We start from the raw sequence: 27,923 nt of genomic DNA, 5'->3' as shown, positions 1-27,923 counted from the left end.
TTGATACCCTGCGCAGCCTGGCCTGTGCACATATTGTTCCAGAGTCATCCTCTGCATTCATTGCCAAGGAAGCCCTTGGCCTGGGCATCTCAGACTGCCATCTCTCACACCAGCATCAGAATCACCTGGGGCCTTGGTGGGAAATGCAGAACCCTGGGTTCTACCCCAGACAACTGAACCTGGAGGGATCTAGGCCCGATGCACACAAAAGCTGAGGACCCTCACTCTAATCACACCAAACTGCTTGCCTGGATCATGCCTCCAGGCCTCTGTTCATGCTAAATTAATGTTTCCCCTTTCTTCAAGGCCTAGCCTAAATGTCGTCTTCTCAGTAGTCATGTACAGATGTGAGAGATGGGCAATAAAAAAAAGGCTGAGTGCCAAAGAAGTGATGCCTTCAAACTGTGGTGTTGGAGAAGCCTCTTGAGAGTCCCTTGGACAGCAAGGAGGTCAGACCAGTCAATCCTAAAGGAAATCAATTCTGAATATTCATCGGAAGGACTGATGCTGAAGCTGAAACTGCAATATTTTGGCCACCTGATGCGAAGAACTGACTCATTAGAAAACACCCTGACGCTGGGAAAGATTGAAGGCAGGAGAAGGGGATGACAGAGGGTGAGATGGTTGGATGGCATCACCGACTCAATGGACATGAATTTGAGCAAGCTCCAGGAAATGGCGAAGGACAGCAAGCCTGGTGTGCTGAAGTCCACGGAGTCACAAAGAGTCGAATATGACTGAACAACAACTGCAAAGCCTCTCCTTCTCCCCAGTGGAGCGAATTCCGCACCCATTCTCTCCTGTAGCACTAGGCACACACCTCTGTTGCAGACTGCATGTAATGATCTGTTTGCCTGCCTTCCCAGCTAGAAGGAAGTCTCTGCCAAAGTCACTTCACAGAACACCCAGAGCCCCCAACACAGTGAACGGCACCCAGCAGGCACTTGATAAATATTAATTAATTTGAATTGCATCTTACTACTTCTTGGCTCCTGGATAGTAAACATAATGCATAGCTCCCGGCAGATTTTATTACATTGATGTCTGATGGATGAATTATCAAAGGATAGATGAGAGCCTGAAATGAATGATGAAATATGCAAATAAACTAATGATGAATTTTCATCGTTGATTAGTATTCGGAAACGCCTGGGTGTGCCTGAAACGTCTCTAACCTGACCGGATGTGTGAATCGGGTCCAATGTGAACCCAGGACTTTTGGTTCCAGGTTCCCTGGTTGAAATCGGCAGACCAAAGTTCTGATGTTAATCAGAAATGTCACTGTCACCATGATGAGTGCATGGCCATCTTCCATCACAACTTTCCTGGCATCAGCCTAGGGAAATCCTCACTTATCACGTTTATCGTTCCATCTCCCAGGGTCCACAGAGAGCCTACTGATACTGCTCAAAGGGAAACCTGATATCTGTTGTTAGGAGCAGGCAGAAATCAGCCTTCAGGTGCTGAGGTTGGCGGAATTCCCTGGTGATCCAGTGATTAGGATTCCACACTTTCACTGCCGAGGGCCTGAATTTGATCCCTGGTCAGGGAACTAAGATCCCAGAAGCACTGTGGCACAACCAAAAAAAAAAGATGCTGAGACCGGGGTAGAGGGCAGTAAGGCATGTCTGGAGGCAGACAGGTGCCACTTCTAGCCCTGGCCTCCCCATTTATGGTCTGTGTGAGACCGGACAAGTTACCCAATGACTCCAATACTCAAGTTTCTTCCACCATAAAATGAGGTCACTTTGTGCTCCTACCCTTTAAGATTATTGAACGAGATCATGTACATTTCATAAGTAGCACATAGTAAGCATCATGCTCTCAGTGCAGGGGGCCCAGGTTCGATCCCTGGTTGGGGAGCTAGATCCGACATGCAGCAACTAACAGCCAGTGCAGCCAAATAAAAAATAATTTTTAAAAGAGAGAGAGAGAGAGATGCTATTGCTACACTGCTGTAACCAGGGCAGCTAGATTCCTGTAAATGATTAGGTGGTGGTGAGTCGGGCTGACTCAAGGGCTGGAGTGACAGGAGTCAAGAAGCCAGGTACAGCCATCTATTAGAAATAGATTCCCCATTTAGAGGAGAATTCTAGCTTTAAGAATGGGGCCGAGCGTGGAAGCTGATCTTCGTTCTGCTCTGTGGCCTGCGTGTTCAGGGACCAAATGATGCAGAGCCAGGAAAGGCCAGGAGGATGTGGCCAGACTGGGAGCTTCAGCCCTGGAGGGAAACCCCAGCAGCTCTGCTTGCAGTCTGGAGTCAGGGCTCTTTGGCCAGGTTTGCCCCACCCATGGCTAACGCAGCTCCCTGAACTGCACTCTGACCACAGACGAAGTGAGGCTGTAATCTGGTCCCTGGTACGGGTCACCCACATCAGATGGGAAGCTGGAAACTGGAGTCCCAGGCAGGCCTTGGGTTTTTTCTGTAGACGCTGAATTACTGGGAACTTCCTCTCTCTGTGTCTGCCGGTCCTGTTGTCACTAAGATGCAACAAGTCTGACTCCCAGTGAGAAGGGGCCTCCCAAGAGATGCCCTTGTCCTCACCGGCCGTGTTCTTACTGGTGAGGCAGGCCGGAGGGAGGCGCCAAGTGCTGTTTTCTCCTTTGTCCTTCTTCCTGGGGACCCTGGGACAGGAGCTGAGCTTGGGGATCACACAGCCTCTCCTAACCGGAAACATAGCTGAGAACCCAGGGCAGGACCTGGGTAAAGAAAGATGAGGGGGTGGGCGGCGCAAGGGGCTGAGGAGGGCACGGCCTGATGGAAGTAATTGACCTGGACCCTCGGTGCTCCCGGGATTTCACGAGGAACAAAGCCCTGGCTGTGGGACCTCTGGCTTCCTTCCCAGAGCTCGACATGGTCAATGACTGGGGAACAGCGCCATCTCCTGGCTGCCTGCAGTCACAGCCCTCCTCCTGGTGGGAAAACCACAGAATGTTCAGAGATTTCTTAGGTGTGAGATGTCTTTAGAATCCTGGAACACAGAGGATTTGGTCTTTGATTCAGTCGTCTGGGGTGGAGTCCAAGATTCTGCATTTCTAACAGACTGCCCATACCACTAGTTTAGGGACCTGATCAGAAAGCTTTATATCTCAATATATCTCAATTATATCTCAATAAAAATAGAGGAAATGCTTTGAGGGGCTCAGATATGAATCACGTCTGGTCCCAGACACCCCAAGGGTCTCAGGGAAGATACTTTTCCACATACAAAATCTGTGAGTCACAAGGCAAGACGAGTAGGGAAAGCTTCTTGGAGAGAAGGGATCCAAAGCATGTTTTGAAGGGTGGTTGGATAGATCTTCACCACGGGAAGCTTGCCCAAAGGGTCAGCTGGGAACAGCCTTCCTGCTGCCTTGCGTCTACCACCCCAGACACAATGGTTCACAGCCATAATAACTGACCTGGGGCTGGCCCAAAGATTGCAAGCAAGGTGACTGATTAAAGTAATCATGGGAGGGCTTTCTTGGTGGGTCGGTGGTAAAGAATCCGCCTGCCAAACAAAGGAGACTCAGGTTCGATCCCTGACCCAGGAAGATTCTACATGCCTCGGAGCAACCAAGCCCGTGCACCACAGCTACTGAGGCTGTGCTCTAGAGCCCGGGAATATCAACTACTGAAGCCCGCTCACCCTAGAGCACATGCCCCCTAATAAGAGAAGCCACCGTAATGAGAAATCCGCACACCACAACTAGAGAGTAGTCTGCACTGCTACTAGAGAAAAGCCCGCACAGCAACAAAGTCCCAGCACAGCCAAAAATCAATAAAGTTATTTTTTTAAAATAAAATACTAATGGCAGTAACATTTCTGAGCAACAGTCACTTAATTGATTTGCTAAATATAATCAACGTCACCTCTTATAAAGAGTTCCTCTAATGACCTTCCCAAATATAGAATTTTCCAGAAAGAGACGAACGTCTAATGGTGATTGGATCACCCTTCAGTCACAGGCCCTTCTGCTTAGGTAGGACATGAAGTAGGAGAAAGGACCCCATTGGCCCCATTTCACAGAAGAGGAAACTGAGGCTCAGGGAGGTCACGTGACTTTGCCTGAGCCCACCCAACAAGGCTAACCCTGAACCCCCTGACATGGCACTCAGGAGCACTCCTGTGACATCTGCCAAGGTTGACTCCATAAAAACAGGCCAAGAAGGCACAGAGCGGTGAGGGGGAGCGGGGGGCCGGGGGTGTCATGGGAATCTGGGAGTCTGGGGTCCAGGCCTTCCATGCCTGCACAGTCACCTCGGGCTGGGAAAACTGCCATCGTACAGGGAGGGTGAAAGCAGCTTTTACAAAGCAGGGTCTGAGGCCCTCGGACAGGCCCCCCTTTGTCAACTTCCTCTGTCCTCCCCACCCCTACGCCCCTGCCTCGAGCATCACCCTCTTTGAAAGGCTGGCTCCAACACACTGGAAATTTGCAACACAAATGCACGGCTTGTATCTCGGTGGAGCCTCACTCCCCTAGCCTTTTGGAACCTTTTAAAGCCAGCCTTTCTCTGGGGTGCTTTCTTTCCACAGCAGCTCAAGCCCCCAGCCCTTACACACAGGCATGATCGCTAATTAATGCTGGGTGAAAATCCGTCTTGGGAAGAGAGCCGGGTGGCTAGCAGGTTGTTCCCACCCCTCTCTGAGGCGGCTGGCAGCCAGAACTGGTGGAGGGGGCTGAACTCTCACTCTCAAAGTTCATGCTGGCTTCTTCCCTCCATCCTCTTCCTTGATGGGTTTGAAAATTTACAGCAAATTAAGGTCATCACCCAGGATGGCACCCAGCTTTTCAGAGCTCGGCTCTATTCATAAGAACTGCAGTAATGGCTAACACTGACCAACAGTACCAGACACTTTATAAACATATTTCTGATACTCATAACAACCTGGAAAGGCAGAGGTTATCACACCCTTTTTACAGACTCGATAACTAAGGCTCAGAGTGATTAAACACACAGACCTGGATCACACAGCCTACAAGTGGCAGAACTGATTTTCAAATCCAAATCCCTTTGTGCCCCCAAATGCCTGCTCCCATTTTAGGTTTCTCTCTGCTCCTGTCTGATGCTCTCCCAGCTTTTCTGTGACTTCTCCCTTTTCTCGATTCTTGGAACATCTAGTGGTGTGTTCATCTCTAGGTCTACTTGCCTGAGGTGACAGTGGCACAACTGAATAAATTATGAAAATATTGGACTGTAGACTTCAAACAAGTGACTTGTGTGGTACGTGAATTGTACTTCAATAAAGCAGTTAAAGCTCTTAAAAAAAAGGGTAGGAGAATAAGAATTGGTGGACTATGGGGACTTCCCTGGTGGTGCAGCGGCTAAGACTCAACACTCCCAATGCAGGCGGCCCGGATTTGATCTCTGGTCATGGAACTAGATCCCACATGCCACAACTAAGACCCAGAGCAGCCAAATAAATAAATCAGTCAGTTCAGTCGCTCAGTTGGTGTCCGACTCTGCAACCCCATGGACTGCAGCACGCCAGGCTTCCCTGTTCATTACCAACTCCTGGAGCTTGCTCAAACTCACGTCTATCAAGTCGGTGATGCCATCCAACCATCTCATCCTCTGTCATCCCCTTCTCTTCCTAGTTTCAATCTTTCCCAGCATCAGGGTTTTTCCAATGAGTCAGTTCTTCACATCAGGAGGCCAAAGTATTATTGGAGTTTCAGCATCAGTCCTTCCAATGAATATTCAGGACTGATTTCCTTTAGGATTGACTGGTTTGATCTCCTTGCAGTCCAAGGGTCTCTCAATAGATACATAAATAAAAGATCTCTTAAATAAAGAATTGGTGGACTATGGAATATTAGCTTGTCATGGATCAATGAATTTGCAAGTCAGAAATATTTGAGTCTTGGCTCTGCCACTGCCCCGCTGTGTGACTGCTGGAAAGTGGGCAACCTCTCTGTGCCTGTTTCCTCATTTATAACAGCAATCATAATAGCAGTGGTAAGAGTTCATTTATGAGGCTTATTCTATTCCAGGCCTGTATTTTATCCACTGTCACATGTAATCCTCACCCTACAGCCTCACGAGTTGAGCCCCATCACTCCCATTTTACAGATGAGGAAACTGAGATCAGGCACAAGGTCTTTAGCACAACCCCTATCACAGAACTTCAGCTGAGGTTGAACTCGATCCCCATGGTTTCTTCAGCCGACTCTGTGTGTCCTACATCTGCACGCTGGTCTGGTGTCCATTCAGGGTGCCCAGCTCTCCATAGTACCCACCTCATGTTTGCTGAGATAACCTCCTGATTATATGAGCTCCCATTGCTCCAGGGGCTCCCAACTCCTCCATCTGCCACCTGCTGCTGTGACCCCTCAGTCCATGCTTAATCTCTGGGGATCTGGCCTGACCTGACCTCTTTGTGTCCAGGCCTGCAAGGAGACCTGTCACTCAGTCCCTGCTTCCCTGGGGAACATCCCATGTTTGCTATGTGCCAAGAACTTGGTTCAGTGCAAGCTAAGAAGCAGGATCACAAAGTATCACTGCTAGGAGGTTCCTTCAGAAACTACTGGCTCTGGCACTTCCCTGGTGGTCCAGTGGTTAAGAATCGCCCTGCAATGCAGGGGACGTGGGTTCGATCCCTGGTCAGAGAACTAGGATCCCATATGCCATTGAGCATCTAACCCTGCATGCCACAACTAGAGTCTATGTGCTGCAAGGAAAGACCCCACATGACACAACTAAGACCGGATGTAGCCAAATAACTAATTAAGAAAGAAATGACAGATTACCTGTGAACTGTAGAAGTGTGTCCTAAAAGGCAGTCTTCACTCCCTGCTCTTCAACCAGACCAGCCCTGTTTAAAAAAGTCTGATTTAGATACTACACTTCCCTAGATTTCCAAAGAAAGATCTATGCTTCAAATTCTTTTAAAAGTTTGAGAACTACTGTTCCTTGCTGTTTCGCTGTGGATGGGAGTAGGAAATTGATGGTATAGAAACTGAGGCCTGGAGGGTACAAGTAACTTGCAGAGGGTCGAGGTTGTTATGGATGGACACAGGAGGGCAGCAGGTGTCTGGATGCTTAGCTCAGAGCTATTTCCACTGCTCAACAACAGCCGTGTGGGAAAGCAGCACTTGTGCCTCCCACGCTTTCATGCCATTCTTGAGGATTCTTTAGCTCTAGGCTAGAGAAATCCGGAAGTACAATTCTCCCAAGACTTCTCATTTCTTGCCTCTCACTCCACACCCCTCGGAGGCAACTATCGACTTTGGCTGCCTCGATACAAGACGACGATGCTCCCCAGGCCAGTTGCCTACACCAGATTGTGACCTCAAGAGGTTAAGTCAAATAGAGGAACATTTTGATAATTGGACAACAAGGGAAATGGCAAACAACTCTCCTCACTAAGGGGAGAAAAAAACACTTTTGTCCGTAAAGTTGACTGTCCTCAAGTGAAATAAAGTTGCACACGGACAAAACAAGATCATGTGAACTTTTTAAAAGGCTCATTTAATCTCAGAGAGTAAATGAACCCTTGGCTGTTTCTCTGTTAGGAGTACTCCAATCATTAGACGAGCAGTATTAGACGCTTCCTCTGGGGATAATGTTATAACTTCTTGCTCTGTCCTTTCTCTCCAAGATGAAGTTCAATATGAATCTTCGTTTGCAAGGGGAAAAACCTCTCTCCCCTATTAGGGTTTGTCAGTGTGATGCTAAAAATGATCCTTTTGCGGACTTGTGAGTAATTGATCCTCTGACGCTAACAACACCGAGGAAAATGAAGGTATAATTGGTGGGAGTGCCACGCAGCCACTGGAGCAGACGCCGAGGCCCGTGGAGCTGGAGCAACCTCTCAGTGCAGAGGGAGACCTGCCACCTCGGAGGTGAGAGGGCAGGTGGGTGGGGGGCGGCCCTGGGGCTTGGTCTGGATGGGCCTGAGAACATTGAGCTTCTCGCCAACTCAGAGACCCCACATCCAAGAGGCCCACTGCCATCCTCTCTGCTCCTGGACTGGTGAGTACACTTGAGGCCCTTTGTTAGGGGCTCGGGAATATCCTTTGGATGGTGGGTACAATTTTGAGGTTGTCTTGAACGCGTGAACCTCAGTCCTTGGGGTAGTGGCAGCAGACAGGTGCCAGGTGGTCTGTCAGGGGCAGATGAGGTCTCGGTGCTTTTTCAAGGGTGTGCCAGGTGGGCTTCCAGGACAAATGCATCACCTGGCAAGATTCTCCTGTCAAGCACGGCATTCTGCCATGGACTAGGGCTTCCCTGGTGGCTCAGACGGTAAAGAATCTGCCTGCAATGTGGGAGACCCAAGTTTGATCCCTGGGTCAGGAAGATCTCCTGGAGAAGGGAATGGCTACCCACTACAGTATTCTCACCTGAAAAACCCATGGACAGAGGAGCCTGGAGGGCTACAGTCCATGGGGTTGTACAGAGTTGGACACGACTGAGCGACTGACACTTTCTTTCTTCAGAAAGGAACTAAGTGGCTGTGCAAATCAGTACCTCACACCGATCACTCAGAACCAATTCAACATAATTGCCTGGAAATTGATAACATTTTGCTTTCTTGCTCAACTGTAGCTGAGCTCCTTACCTTCGGTTTTAGACATGATTATCTGCCCTTGGAGTACTCCATTGCCCCTACACTTGTCTCTCAACCCAGACTTCAATGATCCTAAAGTATTTGTATCTTTTATCACAAGCTGCCTCAAACCCTTTCTGGAAGAAGGTGAGGTGTCGTTCTTTTGAATGACCATTCAAGATGCTTCTTCATGAATAACTTAGATCTCTTTGACTTGGAACACTAGTGGTGAAACAGTTTATAAAGTGAATCAGAACGTCAGTGCTTTAGGGTTCTTAAATTATATAGCAGAAGATTTAAGAGAGGTAAAAGATTGGTTTTTTTTTTCCAGAAGTTCAAAAGTGGCCTTGATGGTTTGGTACTTGAGATCTTACCTCTGTTGTTAACTGATGGTTTGTCTGCAGAATTCTTGTAGCATTCCTGGCATGAAGTCTGGCAAAATGTGCCAACTAATGTAGATTAAGTGCCCATTTATCTGAGTCCAGACGACCTCAAATATGTTTAATCACGGAATTAGTTTATAAGCACGGTGGAGAGCTAACTGATACACATAACGACAGCTGATAAATCCTAAAATGCCTTCGGAGCCATCCAGGAGGTGTTGATGGTGTTCTTGGATTCATGCTTGATTTAGTTCAGTGAATTCTAGTTTCTTAGACTGGCCTTGTGGAAGCTGTCTGCCACAACTGCTTTTTTATTCCTAGCGGCACAGCCTCCATCCTCATCATACAAGAAATGGGATGATTCTTGTTGTTTTCCCTCTTTGTCCAATGGGATTTTGTAACCCCATGGGTTAGCTTTTCGTGGGTCAGAGGTTACAATGGGTCTTGACCCATCCCTGGGGCACGCAGTTTTTGGCAAGTGTTGTGCCTCTTGGTTGACCAGATTATGAGGTTGCCCAGCCTCACTCTGAATGACTTGGGGTTACTGGATTTACTGTGACTTGACTCCCAAAGTCTGTCAATATCAGGTTATTTTCAGCTTCCCCAAACCACTGATATGCACAGGGACATCCAACCAAGCAGGTGTTCCTGTTTGTCCCACTTGTTTCCTCCTCAGAGACTCAGTAACAAAGAGCAAAAGCTTTCGGTCTTCTCAGAACTGTTTTCCATGTGCAGGGGATGAATTCTGGAGCGCCCCCATGAATAGGGAGTCCAATGAATAGGGGATTGTATCTGAGAGGCTGCCGCGCAGAGCAAGAGGCCGCCACGCAGAGTGAGAGGCCCATTCTGAAGTGCCCACTCTGCAACTAATTTGATGGAGGAACATGGAAAAAAAGCCCTTCTCCACCCTGGGCTCATTTTGTTGGCTGTCTAAGACTAGAGCTCGTGATACCTGCTTCCGAGGGCGAGTGTGAGGGTGGGCTGTGAGGGCCAGGGGTTCGAGGGGCTGGGAATCCCTTGTGCCAGCCCTGGGAGAAGGGGGAAGTGTTGGGGAGGCTGAGATGGCGCTTACGTCAAAAACAGGGGTTTGGGCTTTGCCCTGGAGGGAGTGGAATGCCAAGGGCTTCTGAGAGGTGAGAGAGGTAATTGTGAGCCTGGATGTGCTCAGGTCATTGAAAGAGCAGCCGGAAAAAAGGCGAGAAAGCCCAGACTGCAGCTGGGAGACAGAAAAAGTAGTGGTCATGTCAAGGAGACCCCTTCACCCTGAAAGATCTCCCTGTTTAGGAGACTCCAGCAGAGTACCAGGTCCGGAAAGGAAAGATGGGTGTGATAATGTGTGATGAGGACAGAAGGCTTAAGATCCTTGGTCTGGTGAACCAAGGTCTAAATCAGATGCAAAATGCATCTAAAGTGCTCATTGTGTGGTTAAATGTACAGAAGGTCTGGGAGGCACAGCCGGTGGATGTCAAAGGTGAGGCCACGGTTCCATCTTTTCTCTAGCCCTGATCCTTACCAGAGTGGTAAAAGCTTAACAAGTATTTGCAGGATAAGGGGACTTGGACTTGACACAACGGGAAAAGCTTCCGAACAGGAAAAGCTGCCTGGAAGTAGGACACACAGGCTTGGAGGTAGTGAACTCGCTGTCACTCAGTGTTTGGGCTGAAACTGGACCCTGCGCTATTGGGGGGAGGGGGATGGAGGGGTGCATATCAAAGAGGGGGCTGATGACCGAGATCTGGATGGCTGCTCCCTCCAGCTCTGGGGGTGCAAGGGTCTCAGGCAGCATTGAACAGTCCCCAGGGGTGCTTCTTGGGATCTCAAGGCCTCCCGGGTTTAGTCCAGACCCCAGTTCTGGGAGGAGGGTGATACCCTGAGAGGAGAAGTGAGCCCAGGGATGGAAGTGGATTCCTCCCGAGCTGGCCGCGCCTGCTGGAAATCCCTTCTGAGCAGGACTTGCCGGAAATGGAGCCACTCAGGGAGATGGTGGGCCGTGAGGTGTCTCTTGCCCTTTCCGGGGCTGGCCAAGCCTCTGGAGGGGTCCGTATGCCCCTAGAGGGGACATCTTGCTGAGAGGAGGGTGCCCCTGGGAGATGAGAAGTCCCACCCTGAAGTGACTGAGTCTCCCTGAGCCCAGCGATTTCCACCCTGAGGTCCGGGTTGATAGCAGAGCACGGCCCTAGCAGAGGCAGCTCTGTCCCCTGTAGACTCTGCTTCCTAATCGCCGAGCACGGTGTCAGCAGGCCCCCATTAAGGATAATTACGTGATCTATGAGATGATTCTGCGGCCGGGCTCCCCAGGTCCCTGGTCTCTTCCAGGGCTAAAACTCTTAGGCAAAATTTAAACATCTGGAGCAAGAGGCACAGCCGTTCTCCCTTCCCTCCAACTCCACACAAAACCAAGACAGCCTGCCCTCTGAGCAGGTCCTCAGGGCAGAGGTGTGTGAAGAATCCCCCCTGTGCCAACCACTCAGGTGCCTCATCTCAGCTCATGCTCACACGACCCTTTGCAGTAGGTCCAGTTATCGAGTCCATTTTATGGATAGAGAAACTGAGGTCTGGAAAGGAGAAGCCCCTAGTCCTGGGATGCACAGCTAGTGATGACCAAGCCTGGATGTGAACTCGGATTTTTCTGACTCAGGGCCTGAGCTGTTAGCCCCACTCAACACTGTCAGTGCCACACTGGGGCAGGGGGCAACTTAGGCAAATATGAGAAGCTATTTGCTCCTCCCCTACTCCAGTCTTCTTGCCTGAAGAATCCCCACGGACAGAGGAGCCTGGCGGGCAACAGTCCATAGGGTTGCAAAGCATCGGACACGACTGAAGCGATTTAATACACATTATTATATTATTTCTTGCTGAGACCTGAGTCCCACGTAGAATGCCCTACAGAAAGTGGTAGTTTCACCATTGTCTTTCGTTATATGTTCAACCCTGTGAGGTCAGCAGCGTAGCCTTATCATGCCCATTTTACAGATGGAGAAAATGAGGCCAGAGTTCGTGACTGGCAGAGGCAGAACTTGAACCCAGGTGTGTCAGACTTCGAGTCTGCTCCGTCTTCCCTACCCCACAGCTTGCAAAAGACAAGGACCATAGCTTGCACGGAGCCAGGCCGAGGGCCGGAGCTAGCAGAGGGCATCCCAGTGTCTATGGCTATGCCTGACCTTTTCTTCCTGTCTGTCATTTCCCAGGTGCCAGCACAGGGGTGAAGGATGCTGCTCTGGGTGTTCTTCCTCGTGACCCTCACCCTCAGCAGCGGCTCCCACGGTTCCCTGCCCTCCCAGCCTCTCAGGTAAGCAGTCCTGACAAGAGAAGCAGGAGAGGCGCTTTAAGGATGCAGAATCGAGCTGGTCCCGAGCGGGCTCCTCAGGCAGCCTCTGCTGCTCATCTCTGGGAGGGAGGCAGACTTAGCCCCAAGAGGTCACCACCCAGCCCTGGTTCCAGCCCTCTCTGGGGATGAGCAGGGCAAGAGGTGACAGAAGGACCTCACAGAGACCCAGTGAGCACAGTCCCCTGGGCCTCCCACCCCACCCTTTGACCTCTGACTCCTTCTACTAGGATCCCACGGTACGCAGATGCCATCTTCACTAACAGCTACCGGAAGGTTCTGGGCCAGCTGTCTGCCCGCAAGCTACTCCAGGATATCATGAACAGGCAGCAGGGGTGAGCTGGCGTTCTTGTGACTTCTCCCTGCACCCCCAATGCATCACGATTTGGAGGGACCAAGTCTGGTCTCTTCTTTGCACAGCATCTGTCACTTCTGGACTTGCCAGGGCAGAAGGGCTCCAGTGTCGAACCTCGTCTTACCCTTAACTAATAAATGATCATTGAGCATAGATGCTTGTCCCTGAGTTGGGCTCCAGTAATAACACTGACAGCAGTCACCACTTGACTGACTGTACCAGAAAAAAAAGACTTTACACTGGTTCATTTACACACACCTGGCACAGTGCAAAGTAAGCCCTTGGTAGTGTCAGCATTATTCTTAGGTTCTTATGTGCTCTTTCCAACAACTTTACAAAGGATGTCCTCTTGCCCCCATCATACAGAAGCTACATTAATAGCTTCTAAAGGACACACACCAATGAGTGGCAGAATTAGCATCCAATCAGCCTGACTCCACTGCCTGAACATGTTTTAGTTTTCATTTTGAAAAAATTCCAAACTTACAGAGAAGTTGCAGAAACAGTACAAAGGGCTTTTACATACCCTGCCCTAAGAGTCGACAATTCCTAATATTTTTTACTATATTTGCTTACTCTATTTCTGGGGCTTCCATGATGACTCAGTGGTAAAGAATCTGCCTGCAATGCAGAAGACGCAGGTTCGATCCCTGGGTCAGGGAGATTCCCTGGAGGAGGAAATGGCAACCAACTCCATTATTCTTGCCTGGAAAATCCCATGGACAGAGGAGCCTGATGGGCTACAGTTGATGGGGTCACAGTCGGACATGACTGAGCATGTATACACACACACACACTCTATATCTACGCCTAGATACAGCTCTAGACATACATACACAAACTCAGGTATGATTGTGAGTATTATTGTTTTGCTGAGCCATTTGAGAGTGAATTACAGTCATCATGATCCTTTATCCTTAAGTACTTTCGTGTGTCTCCTAATAGCTAATCAAAGGATACTCTCTTATAGAATCACAGTATAATTATCACTTATAGTCCATATTCAAATTTCACTAGTTGTCCCAAAATGTCCTTTATAAAAATTTTTAAATATTTTTGGCTGTGTCAGGTCTAAGTTGCAGCATGCAGGATCTTTCATTGTGCCACATGGACTCTCTGGTTGTGGCACACGGGTTTAGTAACTGTGGTGCTCAGGCTTAGTTGCTCTGCGGCATGTAGGATCTTAGTTCCCCCATCAGGGATTGAATTCATGTTGCCTGTATTGCAAGGTGGATTCTTAACCACTAGACCACCAGGGAAGTCCCTGTAACAATTACTGATCTTCCTCATCCAGGACTCAATCCGCCCACAGGTGGCATTTAGTTGTCATGTCTCTTTACTTTCTTTTAGTCTGGATCAGTTCCTCAGTCTTTATGACACAGACATTTTTTATTAGTAAAGGGCAGTTCTTCAAAGAATGTCCCTCACATTAGGCTTGCCAGGTGCTTCCTCATGAATAGATTCACATTATGCAACAGAAGTAATGTGTCCTTCTCAGTGCATCCTGTCAGGAGGAGCACGTTGTCAATTTGTCCCATTGGTGATGGTAACTGTGATCACTTGCGTAACACGACGTCTGCCAGGTTTCTCCTCTGTCGAGTTAACATCTTCTCCTTTGTGCTTCATAAGTCATCTGTGGGAAGATATCTTGCAGATGTGTACTTCACAGCCTATAATCTTCACTCCTATACACACTGCCTTCTTAAACGTTGCTGAGTCTAATTCAGCTGGGTGCAAGAGTCTATGCCAGATATCGCAATAGGCCGAGGGATGCACCCCCGCTCTGCTCCCTTTGCCCTGACTTTTCCCCGGCCTCCTCCACTTCCTACTCAAACAGCAACTTCTGTTGTTCCTCTTTTTCTAATCAAACAGAGAAAGAAACCAGGAGCAAGGAGCAAAGGTACGGCTTGGCCGTCAGGTGGATGACATGTGGACGGACCAACAGCAGATGGCATTGGAGAGCATCTTGGTGAGCCTGCTGCAGGAGCGCAGGTGGGAATATGTGTGTGTGTGCACGTGTGTGAAGGTGTGCACATGTGTGTATTGAGAGGCCTCAGAGTCTTCTGTCCCCAGGGGTAACCAGGAAAAGGACTCTCCTCCTCTCCAAGCAAACTGGGAATGAGGTCCCTTCTTCCATACATCAAGAACCGGAAGAAGGGGGGACATGTGTGATGGAGACTGGCTCTCATCCACTCCTGTATCTCCAGTGTGTAGCCAGAGGCCAGCCTCAGTGTCTGTGTACAGAAATGTCCCTCACTCAAGAGTCCTAGAGTGGGACCCAGGAATCTGAATTTGAACGAGAGTCCCAGGGGACTCTGATGCTCCTGGTCTGAAATGCATGCCCTGGATCCCTTGCCAAGTTCATCAAACTGTAAAATTAAAGGGAGACCAGCCCCTCCCAATACCCTTGGGTGGAGGACTGTGAGCAGCACTTGTGAGAGGGAGAGATGAGAATGACAGTTCCCTGACCCTCACAATCCCAGTAGGAGTCAGGGAAGATCAGGAACGAGTTTTCCCATTTTACAGAGGAGGAAAACTGAGACAAAGAAGAGGCAGTAGATAGCCCCTGCCTAGTCCCTCTAGGCAGGCCCAAGACCTGCCTTTCTTCCCCAGAGCCCTTCACACGAACTCCATTTCCTCAAAACGACCCGACTGTTTGCAGAAACTGTGCTGTATTTTAGAGCCTGATTTTTGAACTGTGAGCACAAACACGCCCCAGCGTGACTCTGCCAGACACCTCCAGCCCGAACTATTAAGCAAATCCAGTTCCCAGCAGAGCTCTCCGTGTGCCCCCTCGCCTTCTTCCCAGCCTGATTAGACACCAAGAGCTCAGAGATCTGGCCAAGTATTGTCCTGGGGAGATGCAAGCGGCAGCAGGCTGACAGGCAGAGCGCAGCAGAGGTGAGAACCAACCCAGGAGGCCGGATGGACACCTGAGCCCCAGGTCTGGTTGTGCAGCCAAGTCTCTGCACATAGCAAGTCATCTTCCCTGTTCCCTCCTCTGTAAAGGGAGCAGCTTTGCTCCAATGACCGCCAAGGTCCCGGAGGATAGAATTCTTTTTTAAAATAAATGTCCCTAAGAATAATGCCTCCCCCCAACACGCCGCCCCGGCCTTGTGTCTCTCACACTGGGATTAGGTCACTATTCACCTCCTTCAGGGCTCCCACCAGGCCCCAGTGGGGCAGAGTGGCCCCAAAGAGGGCCACCTCCTAAGAATGCAGGCTTTGTTCCTGCAAGTTAAAAGCCAGAGGCTTCAAACTGAAAGTCGTAGAGCAGCAGGAAGGGCCCAGAGGTTGCTCCAGCCATTGTTCCCCCTCCAGCTCAACTGTTGCAAATACTAGGACATGAGGGTATCCGGGGGGTGCTGAGAAAACAGAACTGCTGAATGAATTCTCCTATTAATACCTTAAAATTGCAGAGTAGAATGATTTGGCAGTTAGCATCCTTTTGCACCCATCACGCTTTATGTCCACATAACAGCCCCCTAAGTTAACAAGTTCAGATTTCTCCATCTTCCCAGCTCTTAAAAGTCATCCAGGGACTTCCCCAGTGGTCCAGTGGTTAAGACTTCGCCTTCCAATGCAGGGGGCACGGGTTCAATTCCTGGTCAGGGAAATAAGATTCCATATGCCTTGTGGCCAAAAAGTGAAAACATAAAACAGAAGCAATATTGTAACAAATTCAGTAAAGACTTCTAAAATGGTCCATATAAAAAAAATCTTAAAAAACAAAAAATCACCCAAAGATGGCCAGGCTCTGGGCTGAGGGGACAGCCGTGGATGGTCCAGTCTTGGTATCTGCTCTCATGGAATTCATAACACACTGAATCAGACAGAAATTAAACAAGTACTTGTACAGTGGATTATTTAATTTGTGATCAATGGTAAGAGATGTGGTGAACGTGTGTGCTGGAAAGAATGACCTCATCTAACCCTGTTTGGGAGTTAGAAGTGGCTTCTTCAAGGGCCAATGACTGCTCAGACTCTCAATGGGAGTGGGTTGGGAGAGCCGGGGCTAAGACTGAAGTCATCTTGGGAGTCGGTCAGTCTCAACACTGGAGTCACTGTCACCCTAATTCCAAGTGTCCTGTCCTACCTTGCCTTGATTTCAGTGCCCCCAGACTAAGCTTTATCTTTCTTTCTGCAATAGGAATTCCCAAGGATGAAGATTATGCCTCTATTTTCTGCTCCCTGCAGCTGAAACACAACTGCATCCAGTTAATCCTTTTTAATTTCTGACCTACTTTTTCCTTTAATAAATACAATAAAATTCCCCCATACTGCTTTGCGTTTCAATTTTCTTTTATCTTCAGTCTAATTTTTCACATGTTTTACAGAGTGCCATTTCCCAAAGTGGTATTACAAGATATTAAAAAAAAAAAAAAAAAGCTAACATTTACCAAACACTCAGAGTGCCAGCTGGGCAGCTTTATGTGTAGAACCTCATAGACTCCCTACACAGCCTAACAGGAGGTACTGGCGTCATTCTTATTTCACAGACGAGGAATCGAGGCACAGAAGGGTGAAGTGAATTGCCATCCATGGTCACTGCCAACAAGGAGAGAGCTGGGATTCAACTATAGGGGACCCAGCCCAGAGCTGGGCTCTTAGCCATATTCAACTACTCTGGGCCCAAGTCATCTTTCACCCACTGGTGACTCATTCATCTATGAGCAATGCCATTTATTCACTCAACAAACATTTCTAGAGATCCCACTATGTGCCAAGTGCTGTGCTGACCTCATAGAGTTTATGTTCTTTCTTTCCTTTTGGCTGTGCTGGGTCTTCACTGCTACATGGTCTTTCTCTAGTTGCTGAGAGCAGGGGCTACTTTAGTTGCAGTGTGTGGGCTCTCATCACAGTGGCTTCTCCTGTTACAGAGCTCAGGCTCTAGGGGGCACAGGCTTGTGTAGTTGTGGCCACACGAGCTTAGTTGCTCCGAGGCATGTGGTATCTTTCCAGACCAGGGATCAAACCCATGTCCCCTGCATTGCCAGGCGGATTCTTAACCACTGGACCACCAGGGAAGTCTAGCGTAGAGCTTATATTCTAATGGGGGAAAGAATAATAAAAACAAGTAAATATAGAATTTGTAAGATGGTGGTGATTGCAAAGAGCAAAAAATTAAGGCAATGGGAGTACTGGAGGGGATAATTTATCCATAATGAATGAGTATGTGGTGGGGTGGTTAGGGAAGGCCTCTCTGATGAGGGACATTTGAGTAAAGTCCCTCAAGAGTTAGCCTTGCGGAGAATGACTGGGTGAAGAACATTCCCCAAACAGTGAAAATCCAACACAAAGGCCTCTAGGCAAGAGTGTGGAAGGGGGAGGCGCAGAAGGCCGTTGTGTCTAGCCAGAGCACAGCGAGGCTGTGAGTGAAGGAAAGGAGGCCAAGAGGGAGCGGGAGGCCAGCTCATGGGGGTCCTGGGAGGCCATGGGAAGGAATGAAAGGATCTCACTCTCGGCGAGATGGGAGCCACGGCAGAGTTTAAGCAGAAGAATGACATGATCTGACTTGCATTTACTGCCACTCTGAGAAAGGGTCAAATGCTGGGTACATTCTTAGGGTAGAACTCATTTGCTGATGGATAAGGTATGGGAACTGGAAAGGAGTTAAGAATAATTCCAAAGTTTGGGGCCTGAGCACCTGGAAGGACGGAATTGCCATTTAGGAGCTCTGGAGGTGGGGGCAGAATTAGGAGTTGGGGTTTAGACATATTGAGTCTGAGATGTCCTTTAGAGGCCCAGTAGGGGGACTGAGTAGGCACTTGGGCGTGCAGGTCTGGAGCCAGGAGAGAGGTCTGGATAGCTGTCACCTTTTAGATGGTCTATAAAGTCAGGAGATTAAAAAAAATTTTTTTTAATTTTTTAACAAGGACCTACTATACAGCACATGGAACTCAGTTCAAAATTATGTGGCAGCCTGGATGGATGGGGAGTTTAGGGCAGAATGGATACATTTACATGTATGGCTGAGCCCCTTTGCTGTTCACCTGAAACTATCACAACACTGTTAACTGACTACAATTCAATACAAAATAAAAAGTTAAAAAAAAATAATGGAAAATAATATGAAAAATAGTATATATGTATAACTGAACCACTTTGCTGTACAGCAGAAATTAACACAACATTGTAAATCAACTACACTTTAATAAAATTGTTTTAAAATTTTTAAAATTTAATTTAAATTTTAAAAATTAATTTTTTTAATTTAAAAAAATAAAAATAACATTTATTTTTTTTAAAGATAATTCCCTGGAAGTCCAATGATTAGGGCTCAGTGCTTTCACTGCTGGGGCCCCAGGTTCAATCCCTAGTTGGGGAACCAAGATCTCATAGCTGTGTGGTGCAGCCTAAAAAAAAAATTAAAAAATAAAGTCAGGAAAGTGAGTTAGATCACCAAGAAAAAAGAACAGACTAGCAGAAGTGCAAGGACTACCCCAGGGCACTCCGTATTTAAAGGGTGGAGGAAAGATGAGGAGCCAGCAAAGGAGACTGAGAAGGAAAAAGCAGAAAAACTACAAGAGAGAAATTTCAGAAGGCAGTTCAAGAAGAGAGGGATGGAATGTACCAAATGCCGCTGATGGGTCATCAGTTGAGAACTGAACATGAAAATGATCGTGGAAGACAATGATGACCTTGGCAAGAACAAACTGGGTGCATGGTGGACGCAGAAGTCTGACTCTAGTGGGTTCAAGAGAAAATAGCAGGAGAGGGATCAGATCCGGAGAGGAGAGACCTGGCTGTACAGTATGGTGACCACCGAACACATGTGGCTGCTGAACACAAAACGTGGCTAATATCAACTGAGATGTGCTTTATGTGGATTTCAAAGACAGTATGAAAAAAGAATACCAAATGTCTCAGTCCTGTTTTTGTATTGATTACCTATTAAAATAACATATCTGATAAATTGGGTTAAAATAAAATATATTAAACTTGATTTCACCTATTTCCTTCTTACTTTTTTTATTGTTGTTTCTAGACAATTTCAAATCACCTATGGGACTTGGAAGCCTGGTGCGCTGCATGCAGTTCATGGGGTCACAGAGAGTGGGACACGACCTAGCAACCTAACAGCAAATGGGACTTGCATTATATTTCTATTGGACAGCTCTGGCAGAGTCAATTCTTTTGAGAAATTTTGCTATTAATATAAAGAGAAGCAGAGAGCTGAAGTCACTTTCCAGAGTTACCTTTGTCAGTGATTACCCAACTTTTTCTTTTCATGAACCATTTTATCTGGGCATATCCCCACATATCGCCCCTCTGAAGAATTGGTGAACTTGGGACTTCCTGGAGGTCCAGTGGCTAAGACTCCACGCTTCCAATGCAGGGGGCCCGGGTCTGATCCCTGATCAGAGAACTAGATCCTGGCATGCTGCGAATAACAGTTCACATGCCGCAGTGCAACTAAAGACCCCACATCCTCCAACTAAGACTCAGCGCTACTAAATAACTACATATTTGTTTAAAAAAGAATCTGCTTTCATTGCAGGGGCCACAGATTCCATCTCTGGTTGGTGAACTAGGATCCTGCATGCCCCAAGGCACTCATGGCCAAAAAAATAAATAAAAATAAAATTTAAAAATAATAATAAAAAATTTTTAAAGTGAAAAGTCTAGATGATGGGATGTGTGTTTGGATTAAAAGCATGAAAATATTCACAGCATCTTAGAGTTGATGGGGACTTGGAGGTGAGCAATCTTCTCTCTGTCCTTTTCTGGCCTGAAACACACAGTGCTGGACCCGTGGGTCCGTCTCCCACACCGGGACCGTAAAGCCAGCATGGGGTTTCACAGCGTTCAGACCACCTGCTCTCCCCAGTTTACCCTCCAAGAAAGAATATGAAGCATGGGAATGGCTCCACAGGGGCCCGGGTGGCTCCACCGAGCAGACAATACCCATAATGGGGAACAAAAGACCCCTCCGGAGGAGAAGGCTGGCCTCTGAGGGCCGCAGTCCACTTCAACCAAGCTGAGCCGGCCACCGAGAACCTGCCAGGGGAGGAGAACAAAGGAGGCGGCTGCTGAATGGGGTCCAGCCCGACCCCCCTCCATCCCCCAGACCCACCTGCTCATCTCTTTCCTCCGCCTGTCCCCACAAAAGCAAACACTGAGGGCTCTGTCAACTTCCAATTAGTTTTTCAAATGAAATAATGACCGCTGGGGCCTGCTGCTCCTTGTGGGTTTCGAGGTGAATGCCGTTAATAAAGGAAAAGACTGTGATGGCCACAATTCTGGTGCTTTATCTCCAGTAACTACCACAGTAATGGCGGCTTAAAGGACTTAACCCCTGCCCACAGAGCGGCTGGGAGCTTCCCGTTCCCTTGAGGGTCCTGCTTAAGATGAAGTGCTATTTTTATTATTATTATTTTTGTTCCACAGAATGCTCTAATCAATGGAGGATTTGTTTCTTATGATAATCCCTTATGTTTGCATTAAAACTCACAAAGGGGTTCTCATCTATTGCTTCACGGGCTCCCTACCACAGCCCTAGGGGGAGGGCAGAGCAGAGGTAACAGGTCAGGTCCTACAGCTCAGAGGGGTCAAAGCTGGGAACTGACTCCTGATTCCAGGACAGTGTCCTTGTGTTGTTCCAAGATGCCAGGCCCCTCAGGAAATGCTGGGGAAGCAAGTGAATTCAACCAACCAACAAAGAAACAAAAGAAATCTAGGTCCTAGTACAAACTGCTTACTGGGCCCCTGCTAACAACACACAGGAAATAACAACAGTAATGTCTATACTCACCTGAGCAACCTCTGAGTCAGTGTCAGTCAGTGACAGACGCTCTGGTGTGTGTTTTGGATGTGACCTCATTTAATCCTTATAAAGCCCTCAGAAGTGTTATCCCATTTTTACTGATGGGAAACTAAGGCCCAGCGGGGTGAAGAAAGAAAGGTCAGTTGGATACTGACCTGCCGTGATGACTATACTCTTGGAAGGCCGGGTCCAGGCACTACTGTAATGTCAAATGAAAGACAGAGTTGCACAGCAGTTAAAGTAGTAAAAACAGATTTTATTCAAGACTATTGCAATAGGGAGAAAGAAATCTCATACAGAAGTGGGCTCAATTCTGAATACAGTGTGGTCCACTGGGAACTTGTAGCCAAAGAGCAGGGTGAGGCTCAGTGGGTGGAAACTTACCAAGAGGATACATCAGGGGTAAGGGGATTCTGGCTGAAGACAGACCAAGGAGATGAGACATCATCTGGGAGATGATGGAGGATGAGGATTCTGATCATGTATCAGCATGATCAGACATGGAGGTGGGAGGGTCTGGTTAAACTGCTTAGCAAGATTCTTGCTAAAACTAGATCTTAAAAAAAAAAAAAAAAGGCACAGATAGGTGAAGGAGAAATTTCAGGAGCCTGGCTAAAGTTTGATCAAGCAAAGAATCTTTGCCAGTGGTGAATAATTTAAGCAACAAATCTGGTGTATGTCATAAGTCGTAGTATAGAGTTAGGCCAGTTCTCAACTGCAGTCTGCCCAGATCCATCCCTAGGCTATAAGCAAGTGGACTCTCCCCTGCAGCCTTCAAGAGGCTTCTCCCAGTGGGTAGGACCAGAAAGACAGCATAAGAGGTGTTTCTGCCTCTGCTACATCCCAGCATAAATTTCAATTTCCCTAAACTTGCAGTTGGTCCTAAAATAAAATCTATCCCCTTTACCACAGCCCTTAAAAGCTGTATTTGGAACTTCCCTGGTGGTCCAGTGGTTAGACACGGGTTTGATCCCTAGTCTGGGAAGATTCCATATGCTGTGGAGCAACTAAGTCTACATGCCACAGCTACTGAGCCCAAGCTCTAGAGCCCACATACCAAAACTACTGAAGCCCACGCACCTAGAGACCGTGCTCCACAAGAGAAGCCTGTGCACCGCAAGGAGGAGTAGCCCCCACTCCCTGCAAATAGAGGAAGCCTGCAAGCAGCAACAAAGACCAAGCACAAGCAAAAATGAATTTTTATAAATTCCATATATATGTTAATACACAGTATTTGTGTTTCTCTGACTTACTTCACTCTGTATAATAGGCTCCAGTTTCATCCACCTTACCAATATGCAACGCAGCAAAATGTGGCTCAGCTGGTAAAGAATCTGCCTGCAATGTGGGAGACCTGGATTCAATCCCTGGGTTGGGAAGATCCCCTGGAGAAGGGAAAGGCTACCCAGTCCAGTATTCTGGCCTGGAGAATTACATGGACTATATAGTCCATCGGGTCACAAAGAGTCAGATACAACTGAGTGACTTTCACTTTCACTTCACTTTCAAAAGAGACACAGATGTAAAGAAGAGACTTTTGGACTCTGTGGGAGAAGGAGAGGGTAGGATGATCTGAGAGAACAGCATCGGAAGATGTATATTACCATACGTAAAACAGATGACCAGTTCAAGTTCAATGCATGAAGCAGGGCACTGAAAGCCAGTGCACTGGAAGAACCCAGAAGGGTAGGGTGGGGTGGAAGTTGGGAGGGGGGTTCAGGATGGGGGAACACATGCATACCTGTGGCTGAATCATGTCGATGTATGGCAAAAACCATCAAAATATTGTAATTACCCTCCAATTAAAATTAATCAAAAAAACCCCTGTATTTGTTCTAACTTTCAAGGATACTCTCTTTCTTGCTAACTCTGCCCTGTTTACACTGCCTTGCTTTCAGAACCTTTGCATAGGTTGCTTCTCTGCCTAGAATGTTCTTCCCCAGCTCTGCAAAGACTGCTCCTTTCCTTTCATTGTCAGCTTAGCCTTCCCCTCTAGATAAAAATTCCTTTTCAGATTTGTGCTCACTCTGCTCCCTTTCCCCTGTCCCCTCTGGGATATAAGTGAACTGAGGGCAGAGAAGGCATTCATGTTGCTCACTGCCACAGCTCAACCAACCCCAGAACCGGGCATGTAGCAGATGTCTGCTATGCTTTTTCAAAAGTTATTTATTTATTGATGGCTACGCTGGGTGTTTGTTACTGCACACAGGCTTTCTCTAGTTGCAGCGAGCAGGGGCTACTCTCTAGCTGCACTGTGCAAATTTCTCATTGCAGGGGCTTCTCTTGTTGCAGAGCACAGGGGCGGTGAGCTTCAGTAGCTGTGGTACACCGGCTTAATTGCTCCACCACATGTGGGATCTTCCTAGACCAGGGATTGAACCTTTGTCCCCTGCACTGGCTGGCAGGCTCCCAATCATTGAATCACCAGGGAAGTTCCTCTGCTGTGCTTTATTCTCCAGCCCCTCTGGATCTGCAGACCAGCCCCGAACCAGTCATGGCACCCCTGAGCCCTGCCAGCCCCTTTTCCAGACAGTTGTTTCCTTACCTCTTCCCCTCCATCCACTATATTTCTGTTCTCAGGCCCTACTGTTCTGGCTCTATACCTCTGTCCAGCAGGCTTCAATCAGTGTCTTCCAGAACGGTACACATCTGGTTTCAGTGTGAAACTCCCAGTGGGTGGGCTCTCCTGCTCTCCTCGCTTCCCCACCACTCTGAGCTGTTGAGGTCCCAGCATCCCTAAGTAGGGACACTAGGAGACACCACTTGGACAGCAAGGAGATCCAACCAGTCCATCCTAAAGGAAATCAGTACTGAATATTCATTGGAAGGACTGATGCTGAAGCTGAAGCTCCAATACTTTGGCCACATGATGCAAAGAACTGACTCATTTGAAAAGACCCTGATGCTGGGAAAGATTGAGGGCAAGAGAAGGGGATGACAGATGGTTGGATGGCATCACTGATTCAAGGGATGTGAGTTTGAGCAAGCTCCAGGAGATAGTGAAGGATATGGAAGCCTCGTGTGCACAGGGTCGCAAAGAGTTGGACACAATTGAATGACTGAACAACAGCATGGGAAACCAACATCACCTTTTCCCATCAGAGTGGGTCTCCAAGTCATACGTCTACAGCGGCCAGGTAGGTACCAATCACATGAAGTTGGTGGGAGGAACAGGACCAGGGTAGGTGGAACTGACACCGTTTGGGGCCGGGTGGGGGTGGGGTGGGACTATGGCTGACTGGAGAGTGCAGGCCCCACTTAAAAGGCAAGAGTTCAGCTTCAGCTGATGGTTGCCATTCAGAAATCAGGCCCAATGTTGCCAGTTCTGATTTTCTTTTTCCAGAGAATCCTAAACCCTAGACCTGGATTTTTGTATCAATTTTCTCAATTTGTGAATGTTAGCAACTGACTGAATTAAAAAAAAAAACTATGGATCAAATAAAACATGGGTCACTGGTTTGGAACCTCTGGGAAAGATGAAGTCACTTGCCATCTTAAAGGCAGCCCTGTAATTGCCCATATGGGCCTCTGCCCTGCAGAGTCCCATTCAGAACTAGCCCCGAGTTCTCGAATTCCCATTTCCTCACTGTAGCAAAGTCCAGCTAAGTTGGAAAGCAATATGATTAAAATCATTTCTCCCCCCACCCCAAACTCAGTAAATACTCTGAGGATTACCTGTATTTCAAAAGTTACCTTTTATTATGTTTATTTATTTATTTAGGCTGTGCTGAGTCTTCGCTGCAGCTCGCAGACTTCTCCAGTTGCAATGCACAGGCTCAGAAGTTGCAGTGCTTGGGCTTAGTTGTGGTAATGTGGGATTTTAGTTCCCCAAACAGGCATTGAACCCGGGCCCCATGTACTAGGAGTACAGAGTCCCAACCACTGGACCACCAGGGAAGTCTCCTATTATTTTCAGTTAATGGAAGTAAAGGCAATGAGTCTAAGTGTGTAACTATGGGGCAGTTAGGATAGACGCTAAGCACTAGGCCAAGATTTCAGATGCATGAAGCTGCTTCAGTCATGTGAGAAGGTACTGTCATTATCTTTTACAGAAGGATAAAAAAGGAAGCTTAGTGACATTAAGCCACTTGCCCAAACTCCTTCACCCTGTAGTGAAGTAGGCTTGCCCAACACTGAAGTTTGCACACTTGGAACACACAATTCAGTATTCCTTTCCTAGGTGATACCATATGACCTCTGTGCAACGGTGGTCCTGGGCACAACTCCAAAGGGGCATTTCCAAGATGCGTGTGTCCCTCTCAGCTCCTAAGATGGCTCAAGGGCTCAGCCTTCTTTTAAGATAATCCCTTCCCTTCCCCACTGCATGCCAAGACCAAACTTTCTGGAAGGCAAAAGGCCCCCCCTTTCCAGAGGGGCCTTCAGACATCAACAGGGCATAGCTGGTACCCAGTGCTGGACATGAAGAAAGGATGCTGGCTTTTCTAGGCAATTCTCAGCTCTGTTAGGATAACAGTGAGAAGGACCAATGTAAAAGGTCTGGAGAATCACCCCACCATCATGTCAAGCATACTTTCCAACTAAGGCCTCATGTCATGTGTCGCAGAGACCCCACAGCCCCAAAGTACCGAAAAAAACCTCTCAGGTCTTTGTTCCTGTTATTCTCTTTATTCCATTAACAGATTAATTACAGATTTCAACTTTTCAATGCAACAAGTGGGTAAGTTAGAATATTCGCAGCATCTTGCTAGGGTACCATGCCAAAGAAACAGAGTATCTGGGTATCTGCTCTGTGCTGGGGACATAGTAAAACAAGCAAAAGTATAACCACAATTTTGACTTTCTTCTCTTTAAATAAAGGGGTTTTTCATCCCTCTTTTCAAATTGTGAATTGTCCTTAACTCCTTTTATCAATATTCACTTCAGCTTTCAGAACTTCCTTCCTTTTTCTGGAACTAATGTGCTGTTCTGAAAGAAAATGGAGACAAACACAAAATTATCGAAGGTTCCAACTCATGGTTACAGCTCCTAACTTGGTGACAACAGAGAAACCAAGGTCCTCTCCCACTATGAGATCCCATTTGTAAGGGAATAATCATTCATCTATTAGTCCTATTTATTTATGTCCCATCTCATTTCATGAAAAATGAAAGACAGCTCAAACTAAAGCTGATGACAACTTAAATAAACAATGAAACACACCTGATGATACCTAAGTAAGTGTGATATGTGAAAACACAAGATGAGGTCATTAATTCCAGGCACACCTCTCACAGTGTAAGGCCAAAAGGACAGTGTACATTTCAACCAGATGAAGGGTTTAAAGAATGCTCATCTTCAACTTCCTAGACTCTGGGTCTGCCAAACAACACATGGCCCTCATGTAGCTTGGACGATGACATCCTGACCTTTTGGTGCAGAAACCTGCACCACATTCCTGCCATGTGGTCATGTTCTTGTCAATGATCAGACTGGATGTCTAAACTTCACAGAAAAAAATTAAATCTAAATCTCACTAAATCTCTTTAGCCTCCCCTAGACTTCAAGAAGTGACGGGAAACACAAGAAGGAAAATGATAATCTAGATAGATACTGTGCAACCAGAGGGTGACAGCACCCAGGAGGTGATCTGGACAGTTCTGGTGAGCAGAGGCGAGGGGCTCACACACATGCTCTCCTCATAGACAGCTGTCCCCAGTGGTGAGGGCTGATGTGATGACAAGGAGGTCTTGCAGAATGGCATGCTCCAAACCAGGTAACCAACAGCCCCAAGGGGCATACATGCATAGGCGTGGAACTCATCCTGAGTGCCCCTAATTCTGTGCCAACATTCAGAGTTTCCCAGGTACATCAAAATGTGTGTGTCCCAGGAATTCCCTGGCGGTACAGTGGTTAGGACTCCTCACTTTCACTATAGCGGGCATGGGTTCAATCCCTGGTCAGGGAACTAAGATCCCACAAGCCACATGGCTCAGCCAAAAAAAAAGTGTGCTCCGAAATATTTATGCAGAGAGGACAGAATAATTATGAAATAAGAACAGGTGAAAGGGTGGTGACCCACAAGCCTCCACTGTGGCTAAGAAGCTAGCTGCCTGTTATGCCTGATCAAATAGATACCTGTCCTCAGATCAAAAACACCTGGCTACCAGGGACTCTCCAATAAAAGACGAGGGCCCAACATCAGGAAGTCCCAGATGTCCAAATGATCACGTGACTTTCCTCTTTTTCAGGCAGTACAGTTCAGGGGTAGTAGGGTGGGGGGTTGACTATCTAAAAATCAAGAAAAACAAACCTAATCCAGTTAGTCTGAAAGAATTAAAGAGCTCAATATGCAGCAGAAAGGACTAGTTCTGAAAGCAAATCTCAGACAGAGCAACTATAATACAGGACAAAACCAAATAGGTAACGCTGAGGAACGGGGCGGGAGGGGCGGGGAGAGACAGACCACAGAGGGACATGGATAGGAGCTTGTTGGAGGGTGGAAATAAGTTTGTACCTTGGTTGAGATAGTGTTTACTACAAGACTGTCGACGTTTTTCAAGATTCACAGAATTATACACTAAAAAGGGTGAATTTTACTGTATATGAATACTGAAAAAAAAAT

At 47.5% G+C, this 27,923-nt stretch overlaps 2 protein-coding genes across 23 annotated transcripts in view; one reads left to right on the top strand and one right to left on the bottom strand.

Moving 5' to 3' along the window:
- The first annotated feature begins 12,123 nt into the window (after positions 1–12,123).
- On the top strand, positions 12,124–15,476 carry GHRH (growth hormone releasing hormone). The gene is made up of 4 exons (XM_081552307.1): positions 12,124–12,203; positions 12,470–12,574; positions 14,467–14,586; positions 15,404–15,476. Exons 1-4 carry the CDS (start codon positions 12,124–12,126, stop codon positions 15,474–15,476), a joined length of 378 nt encoding a protein of 125 aa, XP_081408433.1.
- Positions 15,477–25,967: 10,491 nt separating this feature from the next.
- RPN2 (ribophorin II) overlaps positions 25,968–27,923 on the bottom strand; it is a 49,425-nt gene continuing 47,469 nt past the window's right edge. For 20 of the 22 annotated variants that reach the window (XM_081560169.1, XM_081560177.1, XM_081560185.1 and 17 more), the window contains one exon: positions 25,968–26,287. In XM_081560169.1, coding sequence (XP_081416295.1) covers positions 26,275–26,287 — 13 coding nt within the window. In that variant the 3' untranslated portion in view covers positions 25,968–26,274. The remainder of the gene's footprint in view (positions 26,288–27,923) is intronic. The other 2 variants (XM_081560168.1, XM_081560183.1) reach the window with 1 other exon arrangement.

The sequence above is a fragment of the Giraffa tippelskirchi genome, chromosome 13 (assembly GCF_054371585.1).
Source record: "Giraffa tippelskirchi isolate mGirTip1 chromosome 13, T2T-mGirTip1v1.2.pri, whole genome shotgun sequence".
Lineage (NCBI taxonomy): Eukaryota > Metazoa > Chordata > Mammalia > Artiodactyla > Giraffidae > Giraffa > Giraffa tippelskirchi.
Note: the sequence above shows the minus strand (reverse complement) of the source record. Positions and strands in the feature narration are given on the sequence as shown.